The sequence below is a fragment of the Macrobrachium rosenbergii genome, chromosome 32 (assembly GCF_040412425.1).
Source record: "Macrobrachium rosenbergii isolate ZJJX-2024 chromosome 32, ASM4041242v1, whole genome shotgun sequence".
NCBI classification, from domain to species: Eukaryota; Metazoa; Arthropoda; class Malacostraca; order Decapoda; family Palaemonidae; genus Macrobrachium; species Macrobrachium rosenbergii.
Window position 1 is genome coordinate 9,868,626 of NC_089772.1, and position 17,999 is coordinate 9,886,624.

The following is a 17,999-nucleotide window of genomic DNA, read 5'->3' on the forward strand; positions in this document are numbered from 1 at the left end:
ACTGGCAGATATCCATGGACACATTTACTTGACTTACAAACTATATTTACTAAATGAATTAAATTGTCCACAGATGGGGAGTACAATTCTCTCGGCAAATACCGACTGCTGTAAGTATCACCCTCGGACAGGTGTTACCTCGGTTCAGGAATAATGAACATGCCGTATAATTTATGACGATTATTTAATCTCAGTGAAAAGCAAAACAAAAACCTATAATATCTGTAACACTAGGCTTTGCGTTCCAGTGAAAAATATTTTTATATCAAATTCGGGAAATTTTCAGTTTAAATTTATCTGTAATATTTGACGTGAAATGTCATCTTCAATAAAATCCACTTTTTCTAAATAGTGAAAGCTCATGGGGTCAGGCGTAATGTTTCCATAATTTAAGAACAACCCATTTAGAAAATAAAGATTTGTGGAATATTGGTATTCGAAAAGTGAAGTTCTAATCCCAACGTCCCATTAGCATTCAAGGATGCTTGTCTATTCAAACGATGGCTTATGACAGACATGTCTTGTACAAGGACAAACTCAAGCAGTATTTATCAAGCAAGGAACAAACAAAAATAAACGGCGTGGGAGGCCGTTACCCAACCGGTCTCACCAAAGGTTAATTGATTTTAGAGGCGCGAGCTATTTAAGCCGCATGAAGTGCAATTGCTTCATTATTCTAGGCTGTGTCAACAGAACCCGGATCATTATCGTGCGAGAGAGAGAGAGAGAGAGAGAGAGAGAGAGAGAGAGAGAGAGGCCACGCCCAACGCAATTACCTGTTGATTAGGCTTAAAGGCGTCGCCAATTCCCTTCTTACAAAAGCAATTTGACGCAGTTCTCAGCCGCGGCTTTCATGACCAGTACAGTTTGCAGCGTTCGTATTCAGCTACGGTAATTGCTCTGTCTTTTCATCCACTGATGTCTTTTCGTTACGGAAATATAATCATGACAGTTTAGATGCACAGGTTCTAAAGCAACATGCAGAATCTCCTGACAAAAGACTGTGATCATCATGAAGACAATTATGAGTTATGAATCGTGAAGACACATTGGTAATCATCAGGACAATTATGAACCATGAAGACAATTACGGTAACCATGAGGACAATTAAGAATCATGGAGACAATTATGGTAATCACGAAGACAGTTATGGTAACATGAAGACAGTTATGGTAATCATGAAGACATTTATGGTAGTCATGAAGACAATTACGGTAACCATGAGGGCAATTATGAATCTTGAAGATGATTATGGTAATCATGAAGACATTTATGGTAATCATGAAGACAATTACGGTAGTCATGAAGACATTTATGGTAATCATGAAGACAATTACGGTAATCATGAAGACAATTATGGTATTCATGAAGTTAATTATGGTCGTCATGAAGACATTTATGGTAATCATGAAGACAATTATGGTAGTCATGAAGACAGTTATGGTAATCATGAAGACATTTATGGTAGTCATGAAGTTTCTTCGGCGCAATCGAGTTTTCTGCACAGCCGCTACAGCGTATAATCGAGGCCAACGAAAATAGATCTATCTTTCGGTGGTCTCGGTATAATTCTGCATGAGCCGCGGCCCATGAAACTTTAACCACGCCCCAGTGGTGGCCTGGCCTATATCACTGCCGGAAGCACGATCATGGCTAACTTTAACCTTAAATAAAATAAAAACTATTAAGGCTAAAGGGCTGGAATTTGGTATGTTTGATGATTGGAGGGTGGATGATCAACACACCAATTTGCAGCCCTCTAGTCTTTCAAACTCTGAGGGCGGACAGAAAAATTGCGGACTGAATAATGTGCGGACAGACAAAGTGGGCACAACAGTTTTACAGAAAACTACAAATTGATTATGATTATCATCCAGACTCAAACATAAGAACAAAAATAACTGTCAAGACAAAATGTACATTTTTAAGTAAGTTTCTGAACTGATGAAATTTAGGAGCGTAAGAGAACAGCAAGGAATAAATATGGAACTTCTTCAGTCAGTATAAGAGAAGGAGCTCTCTCTCTCTCTCTCTCTCTCTCTCTCTCTCTCTCTCTCTCTCTCTCTCTCTCTCTTTCACACACACACACACACGAATTGCAGAGATTACATAGTTTAACTACCTTCTCTACGATTACAACAATCTTCGACATGGTCTCTTACCTTTCCAATTTCTCCAAACACGATTTGCTTATTTCCTAATCCCTAAAGCATTTTCATTTTTCACAGTCTGAATCCCTTTCGAGGTAATGGCCTCCCCTTCCCCGTTGACAGATAATCTATTTTCTGTCCTTAAGCCGTTTAAGATAAAACGCTTATTATTTCCGCGCAGAAAGATTTAAAATAAGATTTAAAAAAATACCACTTTTTTTTTCCTCGTCCCCAGCTTAAAATTCAGCATTAATCCTACCACATCTCGCCAATCCCCCTTTAATCCCATAAACATTAATTAAGGGTCTGTCTCTGAAAAAGTTCATAATCCCCGGCTTATCTCCTGTCCTTACATAACACCCAATATGATTCAGAACGTTCTGAAAAAAAAGGTTATTCACCTTTCTCCCTCCCTCTCTCTAAAAGATCTTCCTTAAATGTCTGTTCACTTCTTTTTCTGAACATTCCTCTATCACTCGTCCATAGGCACTACACCTCAGCGTTGACCCTTTGCTAGTAACCTCTTGGAATAATCACAGTTAATCAGAATAATTATCTAGCTGGACAATCAGTGAAATCTTGCTTTCTGAATCGATTCAAATCATGCTTAAGGAGCCGTCTTCTGGATAATCAACAATACAACGGTAATTACAGAACGGGATAGGAATGACACCAGAGAGAGAGAGAGAGAGAGAGAGAGAGAGAGAGAGAGAGAGAGAGAGAGAGAGAGAGAGAGCTAAGGTTACCTTGTCATGTTCGTAACCAATACTAATCGAAAAGGTTCAGTCTTCTTTCGACGATTTGCGTCAGCAATTTCCCGTTAAAACGATCTGGCGCTCAAAACACATTAACTGATTTCATACTTTCAACTTCCATCGCGAAGAAATGGTCATATACGCAGATGATATGCTGTATACTATATTTGTATGAAGCGAAAGCCAGACAAGAATATTATGCATTTCAGATTATATAAGAACTAAGCTTGTTCCATCCGCAGGACTATGAAATATCATACAAAATGATACCATTTAAAATAACTTACCGCAACATCTTAATCTCAAAGAACTGGCGATTTTCCTCGATGTTTTCGCTACTTCTGTTTTCTAAGAACAAGACTGATAGCGCGGTAACATGTTTCTGCCGATTCTGCTAATCAGAATCAAGAAAATAATCTCTCCCTAAAACTGCCAGGTTACGACTTCAGGCAACACGTTTTAGGTGGTTGGTCCTTGACGAGGAATCAGCGTACGAAGGCTAAATTTAGGTTGACGGGTTGACGCTGTCCTAAAATGGAAGACTGCAGTATCTGCAAAAATACAGAACAGAGTGAAACTGCTGTAACTTGTGTATTAGTGTTTCACGAGCCCAATAGGTGGCGTGCCTCAATTTCGAAAATTTTGCAGATACTGCAGTTTTCCATTTTAGGGCAGAACAGGCTGCGGCAGTTCCTCACCCTTTTCCATAACCTAAACTCTTAACGAGATTTCTATGTTACATTCCACAATCCAATAGTTACGGCGTGCCTGGGTGATGTAGTTGGCTTATGACATTTCTTGGGGAACAAATCCCCACTGCATAATAAGTTGATGGATAATAAGTTGATGTCGTGATGCAATAAAAAGCATAAATCATAACCAGGGTTTCTTCCTGTTGAGAAACTTATCTTCTTGGAACGAAACTGGAAATAATGACGTAGGTTGTGGCTGAAAGCATAAAACCAAACGATGAAAACAAGTCTCTTTTCATGCAGTCAAATACCTAATGGGGAATACACTCAAAAGAATTTGTCGTCATGTCTACAGGAAACCAGAGATAAAAGGTAGCGAAGACAATAACCAATCGACAGATACACAAAAAAAGTTAAGAAAAGCAACGATAAAAAATAACAGCAAAGACGTCAAGTTGAGTAACAGTACAACGCTACCCAATAACAGAATTTCCTCCCGAAACGAAAACTGCTTTTATTCAGAGACCAAAAGCTGAAACGAATAAAGTGATAAAAACACTTCCCGGGGAGAGAATGGATGAAAGCCAAGCACAGGAGTTAACAGAGAGAAAAAACCCAAACTAAACAAAGGGAGACGCCTGAAAAATGCTCCCTACTTCAGACGTCGCCGAGAGCGGCGAGAGCAAGTTGCAATTTCCTTCAGAGGGAGAACTGAAGAAGACACAGCCATAAAACGGGAGAGACAAAATCAAGGAAATCCCTGAAAGAGAAATTAGCATTTACCGATGGACTAATAGAGGGAAGGGACCTTAAAAAAGCCGGCCCTTTCAGATGACAACCCTTCTATCAAAAGATCATCCCGACAAGTGGAGGATAATCTGGAGGCAAAACAAGGGGAGGATGAAACAAATTGAGAAGCGATCGTTACGAGGAAGGTAAAACTGTAGAGGGACAAACACAAACAGAAATGAACGCAAAAAAAGAAAAAAAAAAGTATGGGGAGGGAGAACAAACTTCAAAGATGGCTCTGAGGACTCCGAGGAGTGAAAAAAATGAAACACGAATGATCTAAAAACTAATAAATAATTGAGTAAAATGAATAAAGTGAATAAAAATTCTGTCCTAGGGATGAAATGTGCCTAAAGCATTCTCGATTAACGCAACGCACACTAAAACGTCAAAACTGAGAGAGAGAGAGAGAGAGAGAGAGAGAGAGAGAGAGAGAGAGAGAGAGAGAGAATCAATTGCTCACAGTAACGTCAATGACATGAGGGTTGATCGACCTTCTGTACCCAGATGTAATATCATAACACCCGGGATGAAGCGTTCTGATGGTAGATTAACATGGAAAGGAAATCCCTGTACGTTTATCTGCACAGGAAATAATTCATGCGTATGAAATGCAGACTGCTTACTCTACTTCAAAAACCGCTTCGTACATTCTGTAAGATATGCGGACAGAATTATGATGAAGATACTCTGTCCGAGTAACACACGCACTTGTTTTGGGATACTGCAGAAACACCATTAGTTCCGCACAAAATGCAGGCACCATCCCGCCATTTCCATATCAAAAACGAATGCAAATAGATTACGCAAGGACATGAATAAATGCAGAATAATCCGTGTCCCCTAATATTTGTGTTTATTTTCCCGGTCCATCGTTACGTTCATCCCTGTCGCACTGGTGCGTTATTGCCACCGGCACTTGCGTGCGGGGGAACACAGTGCCATGCATTACTTGCATGTTTCCTGTTTATGCGTTTGTTTAAGCACGTTTACCCGCCTGAAAATCATGATATCATCGCGCAAACACGAATTATATCTATATCTCACATGACATTAGATGACCAAATAACGTCAATTCCTCAATTCCCCTCACCAAAGCATTTGTGCAAAACAGATAGTGGAGAGCATCTTGCGGAATTTGCCCGGTTATAAACGCGCGCCTTGCTTAAAGGAATGTTTGTTTACGTTCGCGCAACAGCAGACATTTGCAGACGCCCGCAAGCGGGCTAATGTGGAATCGGATCGGGGTTTATCGTGTCGCTACATTTCAACTTCGTGTTGACCTACGCTTGCATTTCTGAGAGCTCAAGTTTGGGTAAACACGCGCAAGGATTGTAACCATGGGATAAGGACGCCCTTGCTGGCGGAAAAGAGAGAGAGAGAGAGAGAGAGAGAGAGAGAGAGAGAGAGAGAGAGAGAGAGAGAGAGAGATTGGTTTATAGATTTTAGGCATACATCCCAAGCGCTGGGGCAACTAAGGCCATTCAGCGCTGAAACGGAAATTGACAGGAAAAGTTTGAAAGGTGTAACAGGAGGAAAACCTCGCAGTTGCACTATGAATCAATTGTCAGGAAAGGGTGGACAGTAAGATGGAAGAAAGAAAATATGAACAGAGGTACAGTAACAGGAATGAAAGGGGTTGCAGCTAGGGGCCGAAGGGACGTTGCAACGAACCTTAAGCAATGCCTACATAGCATCGCATGAGGTGCACTGGCAGCACTAACAGAGAGAGAGAGAGAGCGCGAGCAGATATGAAACCGTTGTGTTATAACAGACTGGTTTATGTATCTTAGAAAAACAAACGAAAGCGCTTCGTGCGCACAGCCTTAGTTAGAAGAGCAAAGACCACAAGCATAAAAGTCTTCAAAGCTAAGGTCTGCAACCTCAGGGCAACGACAGTAATGCAGCCATCCCAGCCTCAAAAGCAAGATTAATTTTCCTGGAAAACGAAGTCTTTTATTTTCCCTTTTTTGTCACTGTTATTTTCTTTACAAAATTAATACCACGAATCTACACGTCCTCTCCCCCCTCATATCTCCGTCTTTCGTTACATTCTTATTCACCAGCATCCATGTTCAGTGAACGGCGTGTTTCGGAGACCCGTGAAAAACTCACGCCCTCAGCAAGACTATTTCAGGTCATGCAGTAAACAGGATTATCAGAATGACATTCATGACTTCTGTCATCAATAGCAAAAGGACAGTCAAGTCAACATGAGTTCAGTCATCAATAGCAAAAGGACAGTCAGGTCAATCCAAGTCCAGTACGCCCCGCCCCCTAAAACACACACACACACACACACACACACACACACACACACACACACACACACAGACTGTTACGAAAATCCGATTCAACTTCCCCGTTAGACATAAAGGAAACTTAAAAATAACTTTCTGGCTACTAACTATGAACTAAGAGTCTCCTTAATTACAACCTTCGCAGCACGGTATAATTTTACGCTTTATACCTCAGTAGTACCGACAGAAAAAAAAAAAAAAAAAAAAAAATCTGCAGAATCACAGCACCTTCGTACTCAGACAAGCATCAAAATACGAACACCCAGAAACCATAAACGAACGCACGAGAACAAGGGCCAGGAATGAATTCAAAGGTCATGGGAATGTCTGTTGATAGCACCAGGACTCCAGAAGCTTTCGTTGCACATTTAAGCACGCTCACATACTGATTACCACTACTGGAATAAATGATCGCTAGTTGCAAAGTTGATACTGTTCAAGGTATCTGGCCAGTTCTGAGAACCAATGTTGTTAGTACACTTCAAACCAGTGAATGTTTCACCACATACGTGATTAAGAAACATCCGTCAGCGCCTGACTTGGCCAGTGCTAAACCGTAAGAGCAAGTATTCTCCTCTTCCAGATCCGGTTATTTGTCGAGGTCCGCATGGGACGTAACCACCATAGGAATGGATTGGCGTAAATAAATCTACGGAGATGGTTTGCCGCATTTCATTTGTTGAGGTTAAGAGGAATCCTGCTTATTACTGTCTAACAGGAGATACGATTACGAAGGGGACAAATCACTGAATCTTCATTGGCATTAGACATTAATGATTTGGAGAAGTCGCCCAATAAATGTACTAACACAGATTCATATAAATTAGTTTGTCTGATAACTTACAAACTTCGCTGAAAGAGGAGATTAAAAATGACCAGCATATATGACAATTCACAGAGCCCCTTCTTGTAAGAGGCATCTTTTGACGAATAGGAAAACACCAAATTACCAACCATTCAGGTGGATAGCGCTGAGGTTCTTTTGTTTGAGGAACACCATGCAGCTACGCATGAATATTCCAAACGGAGGCACAAAGAGACATCGTAAACAAGCAGGGGTGCTGCCTGGACATGCATCTCAAATTACATGAATTAAGCAGTTGGTAAATGCGAGCCTTGTAACTGCACTTGTTCGAGACTTGATAAGTTATTAAGGATCGTTCTTGCAATTCAAAACAAGGCAGCCAAACATCTCAGGTTCGCTTTTTAGCTTTCGGTAAAAGAAAGCTATTGTTCCGGATTCGTCTGTCTGTCCGCACTTTTCCTGTCTGCCCTCAGGTTTTAAAAACTACTGAGGCTAGAGGGCTGCAAATTGGTATGTTGATCATCCACCCACCAATCATCACACCTACCAAAGTGCAGCCCACTGGCCTCAGTAGTTTTGATTTGATTTAAGGTTAAAGTTAGCCATAATCGCACTTCTGGCAAAGATATAGGACAGGCCACCACCGGGCCTGGCTAAAGGTTCATGGGCCGCGGGTCATACAGCACTGTACTGAGACCACCGAGAGATAGATCCATTTTCGGTGGCCTTAATTACACGCTGTACAGAAAACTCGACTGCACTGAAGAAACCGGCGTATTTTTTCCTTGTCTTCCTTATTCTCAGATTACATAAGATTGCTACGTGTGAAGTGTAACACGCGTATATAAGCGGCCCTTTTAACTAAAGAGCCGAATAAATCCAGAAAAAGAAGGGAGAAGGAAAAATAATCAGGTTCAACCATGAAAGTAAATAGAGTCATGAAAAAAAGAGGCAGGGGAAGAATTCCAAAGTTGGGCATTCAAGGGACACAAATGGCCACCGTCCAGCGCAAGCACATGATATCCGAATTCCACGCAACACACGTTGGGATAACTGACCTCACGCGTGTCACGAGGCCACATGCCAGAACGAGATACTTCCTAGAAGACAACGGCCCAAATGTGTCTTAAGCAGAGGTGAAAAAGGACCTTTCAGCTAGGCAGGCCTTTGTTTTAGTCCGGTTGAGAAAGTAAGCATACCTTAGTTTAACCAGACCACTGAGCTGATTAATAGCTCTCCTAGGGCTGACCCGTAGGATTAGATTTATTTTCCGTGGCTAAGAACCAATTGGTTACCTAACAACGGGACCTGCAGCTTATTGTGGATTCCGAACCACATTATAACGAGAAATGAATTTCTATCATCAAATGTAAGTTAAAAGTATGCTTTTTTTTTTTTTTTTACTGAGTAATCAATTTGACGACGAAGGAACTTTACACCGAGTAGCCGTCACTAACCTGTGTCAATCTTGCAGAAGCAAGATACCCACAGTATCCAACCTGTACATAGTTACGAACGGCTGATTAGGGAATACTGACCTGAACCATGTCACTTCCACGATAACATTCAAACAATCTGCCATTTCTTCCTACAGCTGAATATCTGTGGGGTTGAGTTTAATTTGGAGAAGAAAGCCAATGAGTCGAGGATGTTAGAGTCGTTTTATTCTCTCTAATTTTATCAGCTCACACACAAATGCCGACAGAGTCGATATTATAAAAGAGTGGCGATTACTGGTCTGGCGTGACTGAAGGGAATCTCTAGATTAATAAAATCCGAGTGGATCTTGTCTGTCCTCCCCGGGTGGCAGTAGGGGAGACATGACACAGCCACCCACCCCCTGCAAACCGGTTTGTCCGCCCCTGATAGGGGCGGGGTAGGTAGGGAAACGGGAGGGTAGAGGAGACATCCATCCATCCTCCTGCAAGCCTGTTTGTCCGCCCCGGGTGATGTGGGGTAGGTAGGGGATCGAAAGGGTAGGGGAGACAGCAGGTCGTTGCTAATAATATGCAATTCTTTTGAAGATGACTAAAGCTGTTGCATTCCACTAACTCATAAGGTCACTGAGCGACCTAATGACCTTTTACATCCGGGCGCTCCAGGCAGTCGCAGAGAGGATAAAAAAATAAGGAGACGAATCCTGCCCTCGAATAAAACGTCAGATTTGCCCCTTAAAAGCGGGACGGTTATAGGAGTCAGGAGAAACAAGCATCCGTTATCATCGGACGTTTTTGTGTGTCCTATCCAACAAATTTTTGCTGACTTCAGGAACACAGAGGGTTTGAATAACATTGTCGGGAAACAGCCCAATGTTCAGTTACAAATACCCGAAACTCTCTTATGACCAACGGATAACAGACTAAGTATGCCAGTATATACATCATTAATTTGCTTCCCAGTGTAAACAAGTAAACAATGTCCCGAAGTTTCTTCGGCGCAATCGAGTTTTCTGTACAGCCGCTACAGCGTATAATCAAGGCCACCGAAAATAGATCTATCTTTCGGTGGTCTCTGTATAATGCTGTATGAGCTGCGGCCCGTGAAACTTTAACCACGGCTCGGTGGTGGCCTATCCTATATCTTTGCCAGAAGCACGATTGTGGCTAACTTTAACCTTGAATAAAATCAAAACTACTGAGGCTAGAGGGCTGCAATTTGGTATGTTTGATGATTGGAGGGTGGATGATCAACGTACCAATTTGCAGCCCTCTAGCCTCAGTAGTTTTTAAGATCTGAGGGTGCGGACAGACAGACATAGTTTTCATCTACAGAAAACTAAAAATTTCTTTGAAATTAAACCTAAAACTACTTTACAATACTGTTGCCTGAATAGTCTTTCCATCCTTTAGTTTCATCTAATTCTACAGAAAAGAAAAATCAGGCAAACGGGGTTCCCATTTTCTGGGCATCGACTTAGGCAAATAGTCGAAACCCCTTCCTCACCATCAACTACATCCGATTTTGCTAAAGTCACAAATAATCATCTAAAGTAGAATGTCTGGTTGAATATAAGGGCAGGTTTCAATCTCTAACAATAGCAACAGTTTTTCAATGTACTCTACGAAATTACCTGTAGGATTTTCAAATATTACAGAACTTATATTTCCATGACAACTGCAATACGACGCACACGTGTCCTCATGATTAAAAAACTATAACAGAAGCTTTGGATCCGAGCTTAGTCTGACTAAAACTTTTAGGTCAACCGAATAGCATATGATTTCAAAAGAACACACACGTGTGTTCCGGTATTTTTTGAAGGGGGTTATGGAGCGCCTTAATTAAATCCGTAAACCTTTCCTCTTGGAGGTTAATACCTTGCAGTTTTCCATTGCGGTGCAATGCGACCAGTCCCAAATGATTTTATTTGCCCTGCCTGCAAAAATGACAGACCAGTCTCCTTCCTCCCATTTGATTCGTCCTGTCTTATTTGTGGGGAATTTTGCTCTGGGCTCAACCTCTTTCGCGTTCGGTCATTCCGGAATGAAATGGAATGTAGAATTCTGGCCCAAAGCCAAGAGCTGGGACATACGAGGTCATTCAGCGCCGAAAGGGAAATTGAGAGTCGAGAGGTCTGAAAGGTGTAACAGGAGGAAAACCTCAAAGCAGTTGCACTGTGAAACAATTGTTAGGAAAAAGAATATGAAAGGGGGTACAGTAAAAGGAACGAAAGGGGTTGCAGCTAGGATCCGAAGGCACGCTGCAAAGAACCTTAAGTAATGCCTACAGTGCACCGCACGAGGTGCACTGCCGGCACTACCCCACTACGGGGTTCGGTCATTCTGTCCTGCGGAAGCTTGTGTTGCCATATGATGGTCTGTGTGGCCTGTTCCACATGCGATTTTGTAATGATATTAATAAAATAACAATGCGGCTTCAACACGAAGAATGATGTTGTGTGTGTCTGGGTGTGAAAAGAGCGACCATTTAATCCCTATACTTTCACACATTATGTACAACGCCCAATATCTCAGTAACAAGACCGGGTCGCAACTAGCTGTCACTGACTGAAAACCTTTGCTACCAGGGGAATGAGACAGTTGATTTACACAGATATCTTAAAGAGAGAATAGTATCATCTTCCGCTAACAACAGAAATCATACAAACATGAACGTTTATTGTACACTGACAACAGCAACTAGGATGCCCTCTTGAATTATCAAATGATTACAACTGAATTGAACTGAATGCAGAATTTAGGCCAAAGGCCAAGCACTGGGACCTATGAGGTCCTTCACGGCTGAAACGGAAATCGACAATAAAAGGTTTGAAAGATGCAACAGGAGGAAAACCTCGCAATTGCAATATGAATCAGTTGTTAGGAGAGGCTGGAAAGTGTGCTGGAAGAAAGGTAACATGAAAGGAGGTACAGTAATGGGAACGAAAGGGGTTGCAGCTGTGGGACGAAGGCACACCACAAAGGACATTAAGTAATGCCTACAGTGCACCGCATGAGATGCATTGATGGCACTAACCCCTACGGGGTCAAGTGATTACAAGCAGAAACCAGAAGTCTTGGAAAACGCTGGACTGCAGTCACAGTTTGCCCACTGAGATGGCGCCTAAAGATGCCGCATATGAGCATTTTTTGTATTTCCTTATCACGTTTGTCCCCTTCCCTCTTTTAACTAGTCGTTAGGGGTGATATTTTGTTCAAATTCCTCGATCCAAACACATTTAGGAGACTGCAGTGAGGTCATCTGACCTTTCCGCATCCCTTTGTACAGTTCTTGTTAAATTAAGTCTATTTCTGAATAAAAACTGTGGGTAATTGGAAATGGGTTTACTGGTATGTTTTGGTTCGGCTGATTACCTGGATCCTGGAAGTGTAATTCGATATCTGTAAGCTCGTTTGTACTCGGTAAATTGGGCTGAAACTGGAGATTTGAACTTGGAACTTGACTGAGTCTGAACCGAGACCTCAGAGTTATTTCTGTACCGGCAATTAGGCTGAGGTTACAAGCTTTCACAACAAAATACCGCCTGACTGTCAGGTCAGCTAACAGAGACCTAATGTCGAGAGTGCTTAAATGAAAACACAATAAAGATTACACAGTAGAAAAAGATGGAACAAAAAAGGGGGAAAAAACTCACGTGAGAAGCGATGTCTTGGAAATAACCATCGTATTCAAAGCTGACACCAAGATGTAAAACATCGCCGCGTTGAGCTTGGCGTGACCTGAAGGCATTCCGGGGCCTGTTTCGCATGTGTTGGGGAACTGAAGCAGGACGGGAGGACGTCCTTTGGAATAGAGTTTGGTCTCGTTCACCCACCAGTAAGGTCTGTCGCCCACCATCAACCTGAAAAGGGATAACAGATTTATTTCTCGATGGGAAAATCGTCAAAGGAAACTCGAGGTACCTTTGGTTTTTATAGGGCACTTATTTCTCTTTTCAAACGACGATTAAGTTGTCGTGAACTGGTATGGCCATTGAAGATGTGATATAAAGTAATGGAGTTTTAATATTGAGGGGATTAACTGCAAGGGTTAAAGGCTTAGTTACTTTTTAAAGTGTAATTTCACCGTAAGATTCTTGAGCTCCCATGAAGAAGCATCAAAATCAGTACCAAAAAGAGTAATTTTCATTTTGTATTTGCCATAAAGTTATCGCCGTGCCAATGTTATGAGACTCTTATTTTATGGTCATTCTCTGAGGCAACCTGAGGCTCAACCTCTCTCTACCAGTTGTCCATTTCTTTGTCCTGTGAGCCGATGAGAGTGAAGAAAATTGTGGAAAAATATGTTAGCGATTATTTAAAATTTAAATGTGTCACGTGGTAGCATGCAAATCTTAAAATGGTGTTTTATTTGTCGTATAAGTGCGTAGTGTATGTGCAGCGTGAAAAATTGGACGGGTGATAAATCACGTAATACGAAGAACTGGCGCGCAGGAAAAGATGGACGTAAGACCTTTGCGACTGTCTGGCCATGTGGAGAGAATGAAGGACGAAAGGTAGGAAGAAAAAACATATTATTTGGGAGCACTGAGAATGCAGCGAGGAAGACCTGGGTTGATATTTAGAAGAGGCATTGCAATGCAATGCCCTTAATATCCAGGAAGCAAAAAAGGTGTCGGGAGATAGAGGAGATTGAGGCAGGGTGAAATGGGGGTTTGACGTGCAGCTCATGAGCCTTTGTGCGGGTATGCAGGACGTTCGTCCTTACTCGGCAGTCAAATGAACGTGACAGAGAGCAACGTTTTATCTCTGGAGCCACCTGCTGATACGGGGAATAGCTAGTGTGTGTGTGTGTATATATATATATATATATATATATATATATATATATATATATATATATATATATATATATATATATATATATATATATATATATATATATAACTTGAAGCATGCATGATGTATAGACTCAGGGGCTTTGCAATCAACTGCAACGGCAAAGCAAATCTCAGGGGAGCGAGCATACAGAATGCACAGCACCCACACGAAGTTCCTCCTCAATGTTTCATTTCGTATTCTGCAAGAATTAAGTGACGTCACCGCTTCCTGACGTCACGAGAAGCGACCCAATGCGTCACTGCAACATTAGGCAAAGCTGTCACACTGTTTGAGAGAGAGAGAGAGAGAGAGAGAGAGAGAGAGAGATACATGGGTGTGTGTGCACAACCATCTCATTCTCTCCATTGGGCATATCCAAAAAAATTGATTTAGGCGGGCCAATTGAACATGACTGACGTGTACGCGGGATTTAAGGAAATGAAGTGAAGACGTGCTGTAAATTCTAAAATAAGATTAATAACAAACTACGTAAGAAGCAATCAACAACGTACAAATCAAAATGGTAAAAATCAATGTTTCAGAAAATCCAGAACTTTTTCCAGGAATTATGGAATGTGATACTGGTGAATAGGTAATCCTCCGGACATCGAGAAATGATTTCATCCGCTCGAAATGAACCTAAAATTAAAAGAGGGCAAGTTCTCTTGAATCGAGAATAACATGAATTTAAATGTGCACTGTCAATCGATGGCTTTCTTCCTACAAAGTTACCAAATCTATGACAATTCCGCGAAATAAGTATAATTATTTATTGCCTATAGGTTGCGGGGACCGACAGTGAGGCTACACGTCCCCAGGCTACTCCTGCTAACGTTTTAACGTCCGTCAAAAAATCTGTATACCAGCTGATTTCTATTCCGTTTAACGTGTATCAATAAACCTCCAGCGTATGCTGTTATGAAATCAGTAATTCTATTGCAATTAAGCTCACTGAATAACTTTTTTTTTAACTCAATTTCGAAAATCTCTCTGTCGCAGTTTCCACAGGACTCTATCCCTCGTATAAAGTGTAAGCAATTTCATCATTTGATTTTTTATTTTTTACAATACGCAGAACCCTCCTACAACCAGCTCATGCATATATACTGTATATAATACATGATCTCAAAATAAAACAAGTAAAAAAATGCGCCGAAGTTTCTTCGGCGTAAGATCATGGGTAACTTTAACCTTAAATAAAATAAAAACTACTGGGGCTAGAGGGCTGCAATTTGGTATGCTTGATGATTGGAGGGTGGATGATCAACAAACCAATTTGCAGCTCTCTAGCCTCAGTAGTTTTTAAGATCTGAGGGCGGACAGAACAAAGTGCGGACAGACAGACAAAGAGCCACCTCAATAGTTTTCTTTCACAGAAAACTATATCCCTAATAATCTGTTTACTCATCAGACGATAAAGTGTTTTCCGGTGTGTGTACTTCTGACTGAAAAAGCAAGCACTGTATAATGAGTAGGTTATCTACCTTTTAATTGGGGGTTCGAACCAGCACAAGCGGCGAGCTGAGTCCAAAATTTAAAAACCTAAGCAACCCCTTCTGCCACTTTCCCTCCCTCCTACTTTCCTGATCTCCTTGCACATTCCCAAATAACATTTGAAGGTTTATGCCAACTCAATGTTGTATCAACAAAATACGACATCTTATGTAAAGAGTACATGTCTCAGAAGGAATATAATACTGGCCTAATCAAGTTTGTCTACGAGACTGGTTGCGCTTTATATGTAATGAATATAGTTCTGTGAACACCTCATAATGTGGTCGTGCAAATTCTGCCTTTGGAGACTCGTTTCATTGCCCCGTTAGCATTTTCCCCGAGAAGTAACCCAGTACCGAGACCTTTCCCTGAAAAAAGCGGGATGCCATATCTTAAAAACTAACCATAGAATTCTCTTGAAAACAATCTCATTATGTTTCCCACACCCAGATGACGAACAGAGAACAAATCTAATCTAACCTGACATAACTTAACCTAACTTAGGGCATGGAAAAAAAAAAAAAAAACCAGGGCTGGTGCAATACTAGCATACATCTCAGGAATTTGCGTCCCGTTAACCTGTGTTTTCCATCTTATTAACATCCGACCTTCATATTCCCACTTATGTCGTCTTTTTTCGTCTTTCCTCAAGGTTCTGCCACAGATGCTACCATCGCGAATTGCTCCAGGGAAAAGGTTTCTGCCTCCTTCTTAATCTGTACTTCCTATTCTTTAATACCACTTGATGAAACTGGAATCTAGAATTCTAGATCCCTCTTCCATCAACATTTGGATTTTCAAAATGCTTCAAACTTTTTTTTACGGGTAATTTACGTGTCCTTAATTAAAAACGAAACAAGCAAATTAGCCTTATCAAATATCTAAATAGATACATGCATGACTAATAATCAATTATAAATAAGTCAGCTGTAATAAGCTGACAAACTAATGCAAACTTTTAATATGAAATGAAAGTGCCTAGCTGTGACCCGTGTGAGGGAATTTTAATCTTAGACTACCGAACGTCACTGTACAGCGGCCATGGCAGCGCCCTAGGTTCGGTTAAATTATTCCATGGGAACTACAATGAGGGGGAGGAACAGAAATTTGGTACCACAGACATACTCATCAGTTCCTTTCAACCAGACGAGAGGAGGGGATGTTGAATGGTCAAAGCAGGCCCAAAATGTGGACCTTACATTTAGACACTAGCCTTGGAGTGTGTACTGCAACCCACCTTTACTCAACAAAAAGGACATCCTAAGTAAAATTGAGAATCTGAGCAGCGTAAAAGTTGCACATTAAAAAATCTTTTCAAACTTCACCAAGGGGCAGCATTTTCTCTCGCACAATGACCGCCACCTTGTTCTAAATACTGACTGGTTAATCCCCTCCAGATTAACCTTCTCTGGGTATTGGGGAAGGGGACGAAATTAGGCCATGGGAACAATGCTCAATCTTTATTCATATTCAGAAGTTCACCCTTTGAAGGGAGCCACCCACTGAACACTTCCCACAAATTTTATAAGAAAAGCCCTTCCTTAATCACTTTTTAAAGTGATCAAGGAAGGGTTTTTAAACGCCTTTTAAAGTGGTTTGAAATAGGCAAGCACGAGTGGGACTATAATAAACATACATTCATCACTACTGAGTGAAACTGAAGGAGGCATATTTATCAATCCCAAAAACAATACGTCACATCAACAGAGAAAACCTGTCTGTTCATCTCTTAACCTCTTCCGAGACTTCTGCTGCTTTCGCCTCTTCAGAATTTGTCTCTCCCTCGTCAGCAACTGTGTGAAGGGCGAGAGTCCTCTCCCCTACGAGGATTATCATAATGAGGTCAATTACCCTTCATTGGGCGGTCTCAAGGGTTTAGCTGAAGATGCGTTCGGCTGACCTTTCAAGTTCCTTGTCTCCAAGCGGGATCTGGGTTACGACTTTGATCGATTTCTTGCCTGATTCGCTTTTGCATTTTGCCACACGTACAGTTTGTCAGTAGCTCTTCGTAAATATACAAGCCGAAATTATGTATCACATGCCGGTACATAATCACCACTCTACATAACTAACAAAGATGAGTATGGCCATTCATGCACTGAACACACTGTAAACGATGCTTTCACCAATTCATAAGTGGCTGAGCCTCTGAGCAAAACAATCAACATTTCATATTCTTACGCATATACGCAATTGCTCTTTATAGGGAAATTGCAAAGGTTCGCAACACGCATGCCAGTAAAATTTTTTATGAAAAGGTAAAAAAAAAAAAAAAAAAAAAAAAAAAAAAAAAAAATACACATACAATGAAATCTTAAATAGCTGGTCAAGAGCTCACTCTGGAATCATTTTCCCCGGTATTCGCTTAAACAGGGGATGAGCATTTCACATTTTAAAAAATCGCATTTAGCCTGCAATGAATGTTGCAACAAAATACCGTTTGCATCTGAAGACCTTCTTTCACGGAAGCATTCATTCTGAGAATACATACCATCAATGAACAAACGGTCTCGTGGCAGTAGTCTCATGAGTATTCATAGCTTTTTTTTTTTTGAAGTAATCAGTGTTGGTATGTGTTCATTTTTTCAGCCGAACATTTACCATTACAAAAACTGTTGTGAATGGAAATAATGACCATGTTTTGTGGCTCATATGACTCGATTTTAAACTTTCCTGTATGATTCTGATTTGCATAAACATATCCATTCGCTCATTTTGTTTTGCGCTGTGAA

The 17,999-nt window shown here is 41.1% G+C and overlaps 1 protein-coding gene across 4 annotated transcripts in view; it reads right to left on the bottom strand.

Annotated features, from left to right (window-relative positions):
• LOC136855657 (glucose-6-phosphatase 2-like) overlaps window positions 1-17,999 on the bottom strand; it is a 774,122-nt gene that overhangs the window by 17,053 nt on the left and 739,070 nt on the right. For all 4 annotated transcript variants that reach the window (XM_067132868.1, XM_067132866.1, XM_067132867.1 and 1 more), the window contains one exon: window positions 12,588-12,794. In XM_067132868.1, the coding sequence (XP_066988969.1) occupies window positions 12,588-12,794 (207 nt within the window). The remainder of the gene's footprint in view (window positions 1-12,587; window positions 12,795-17,999) is intronic.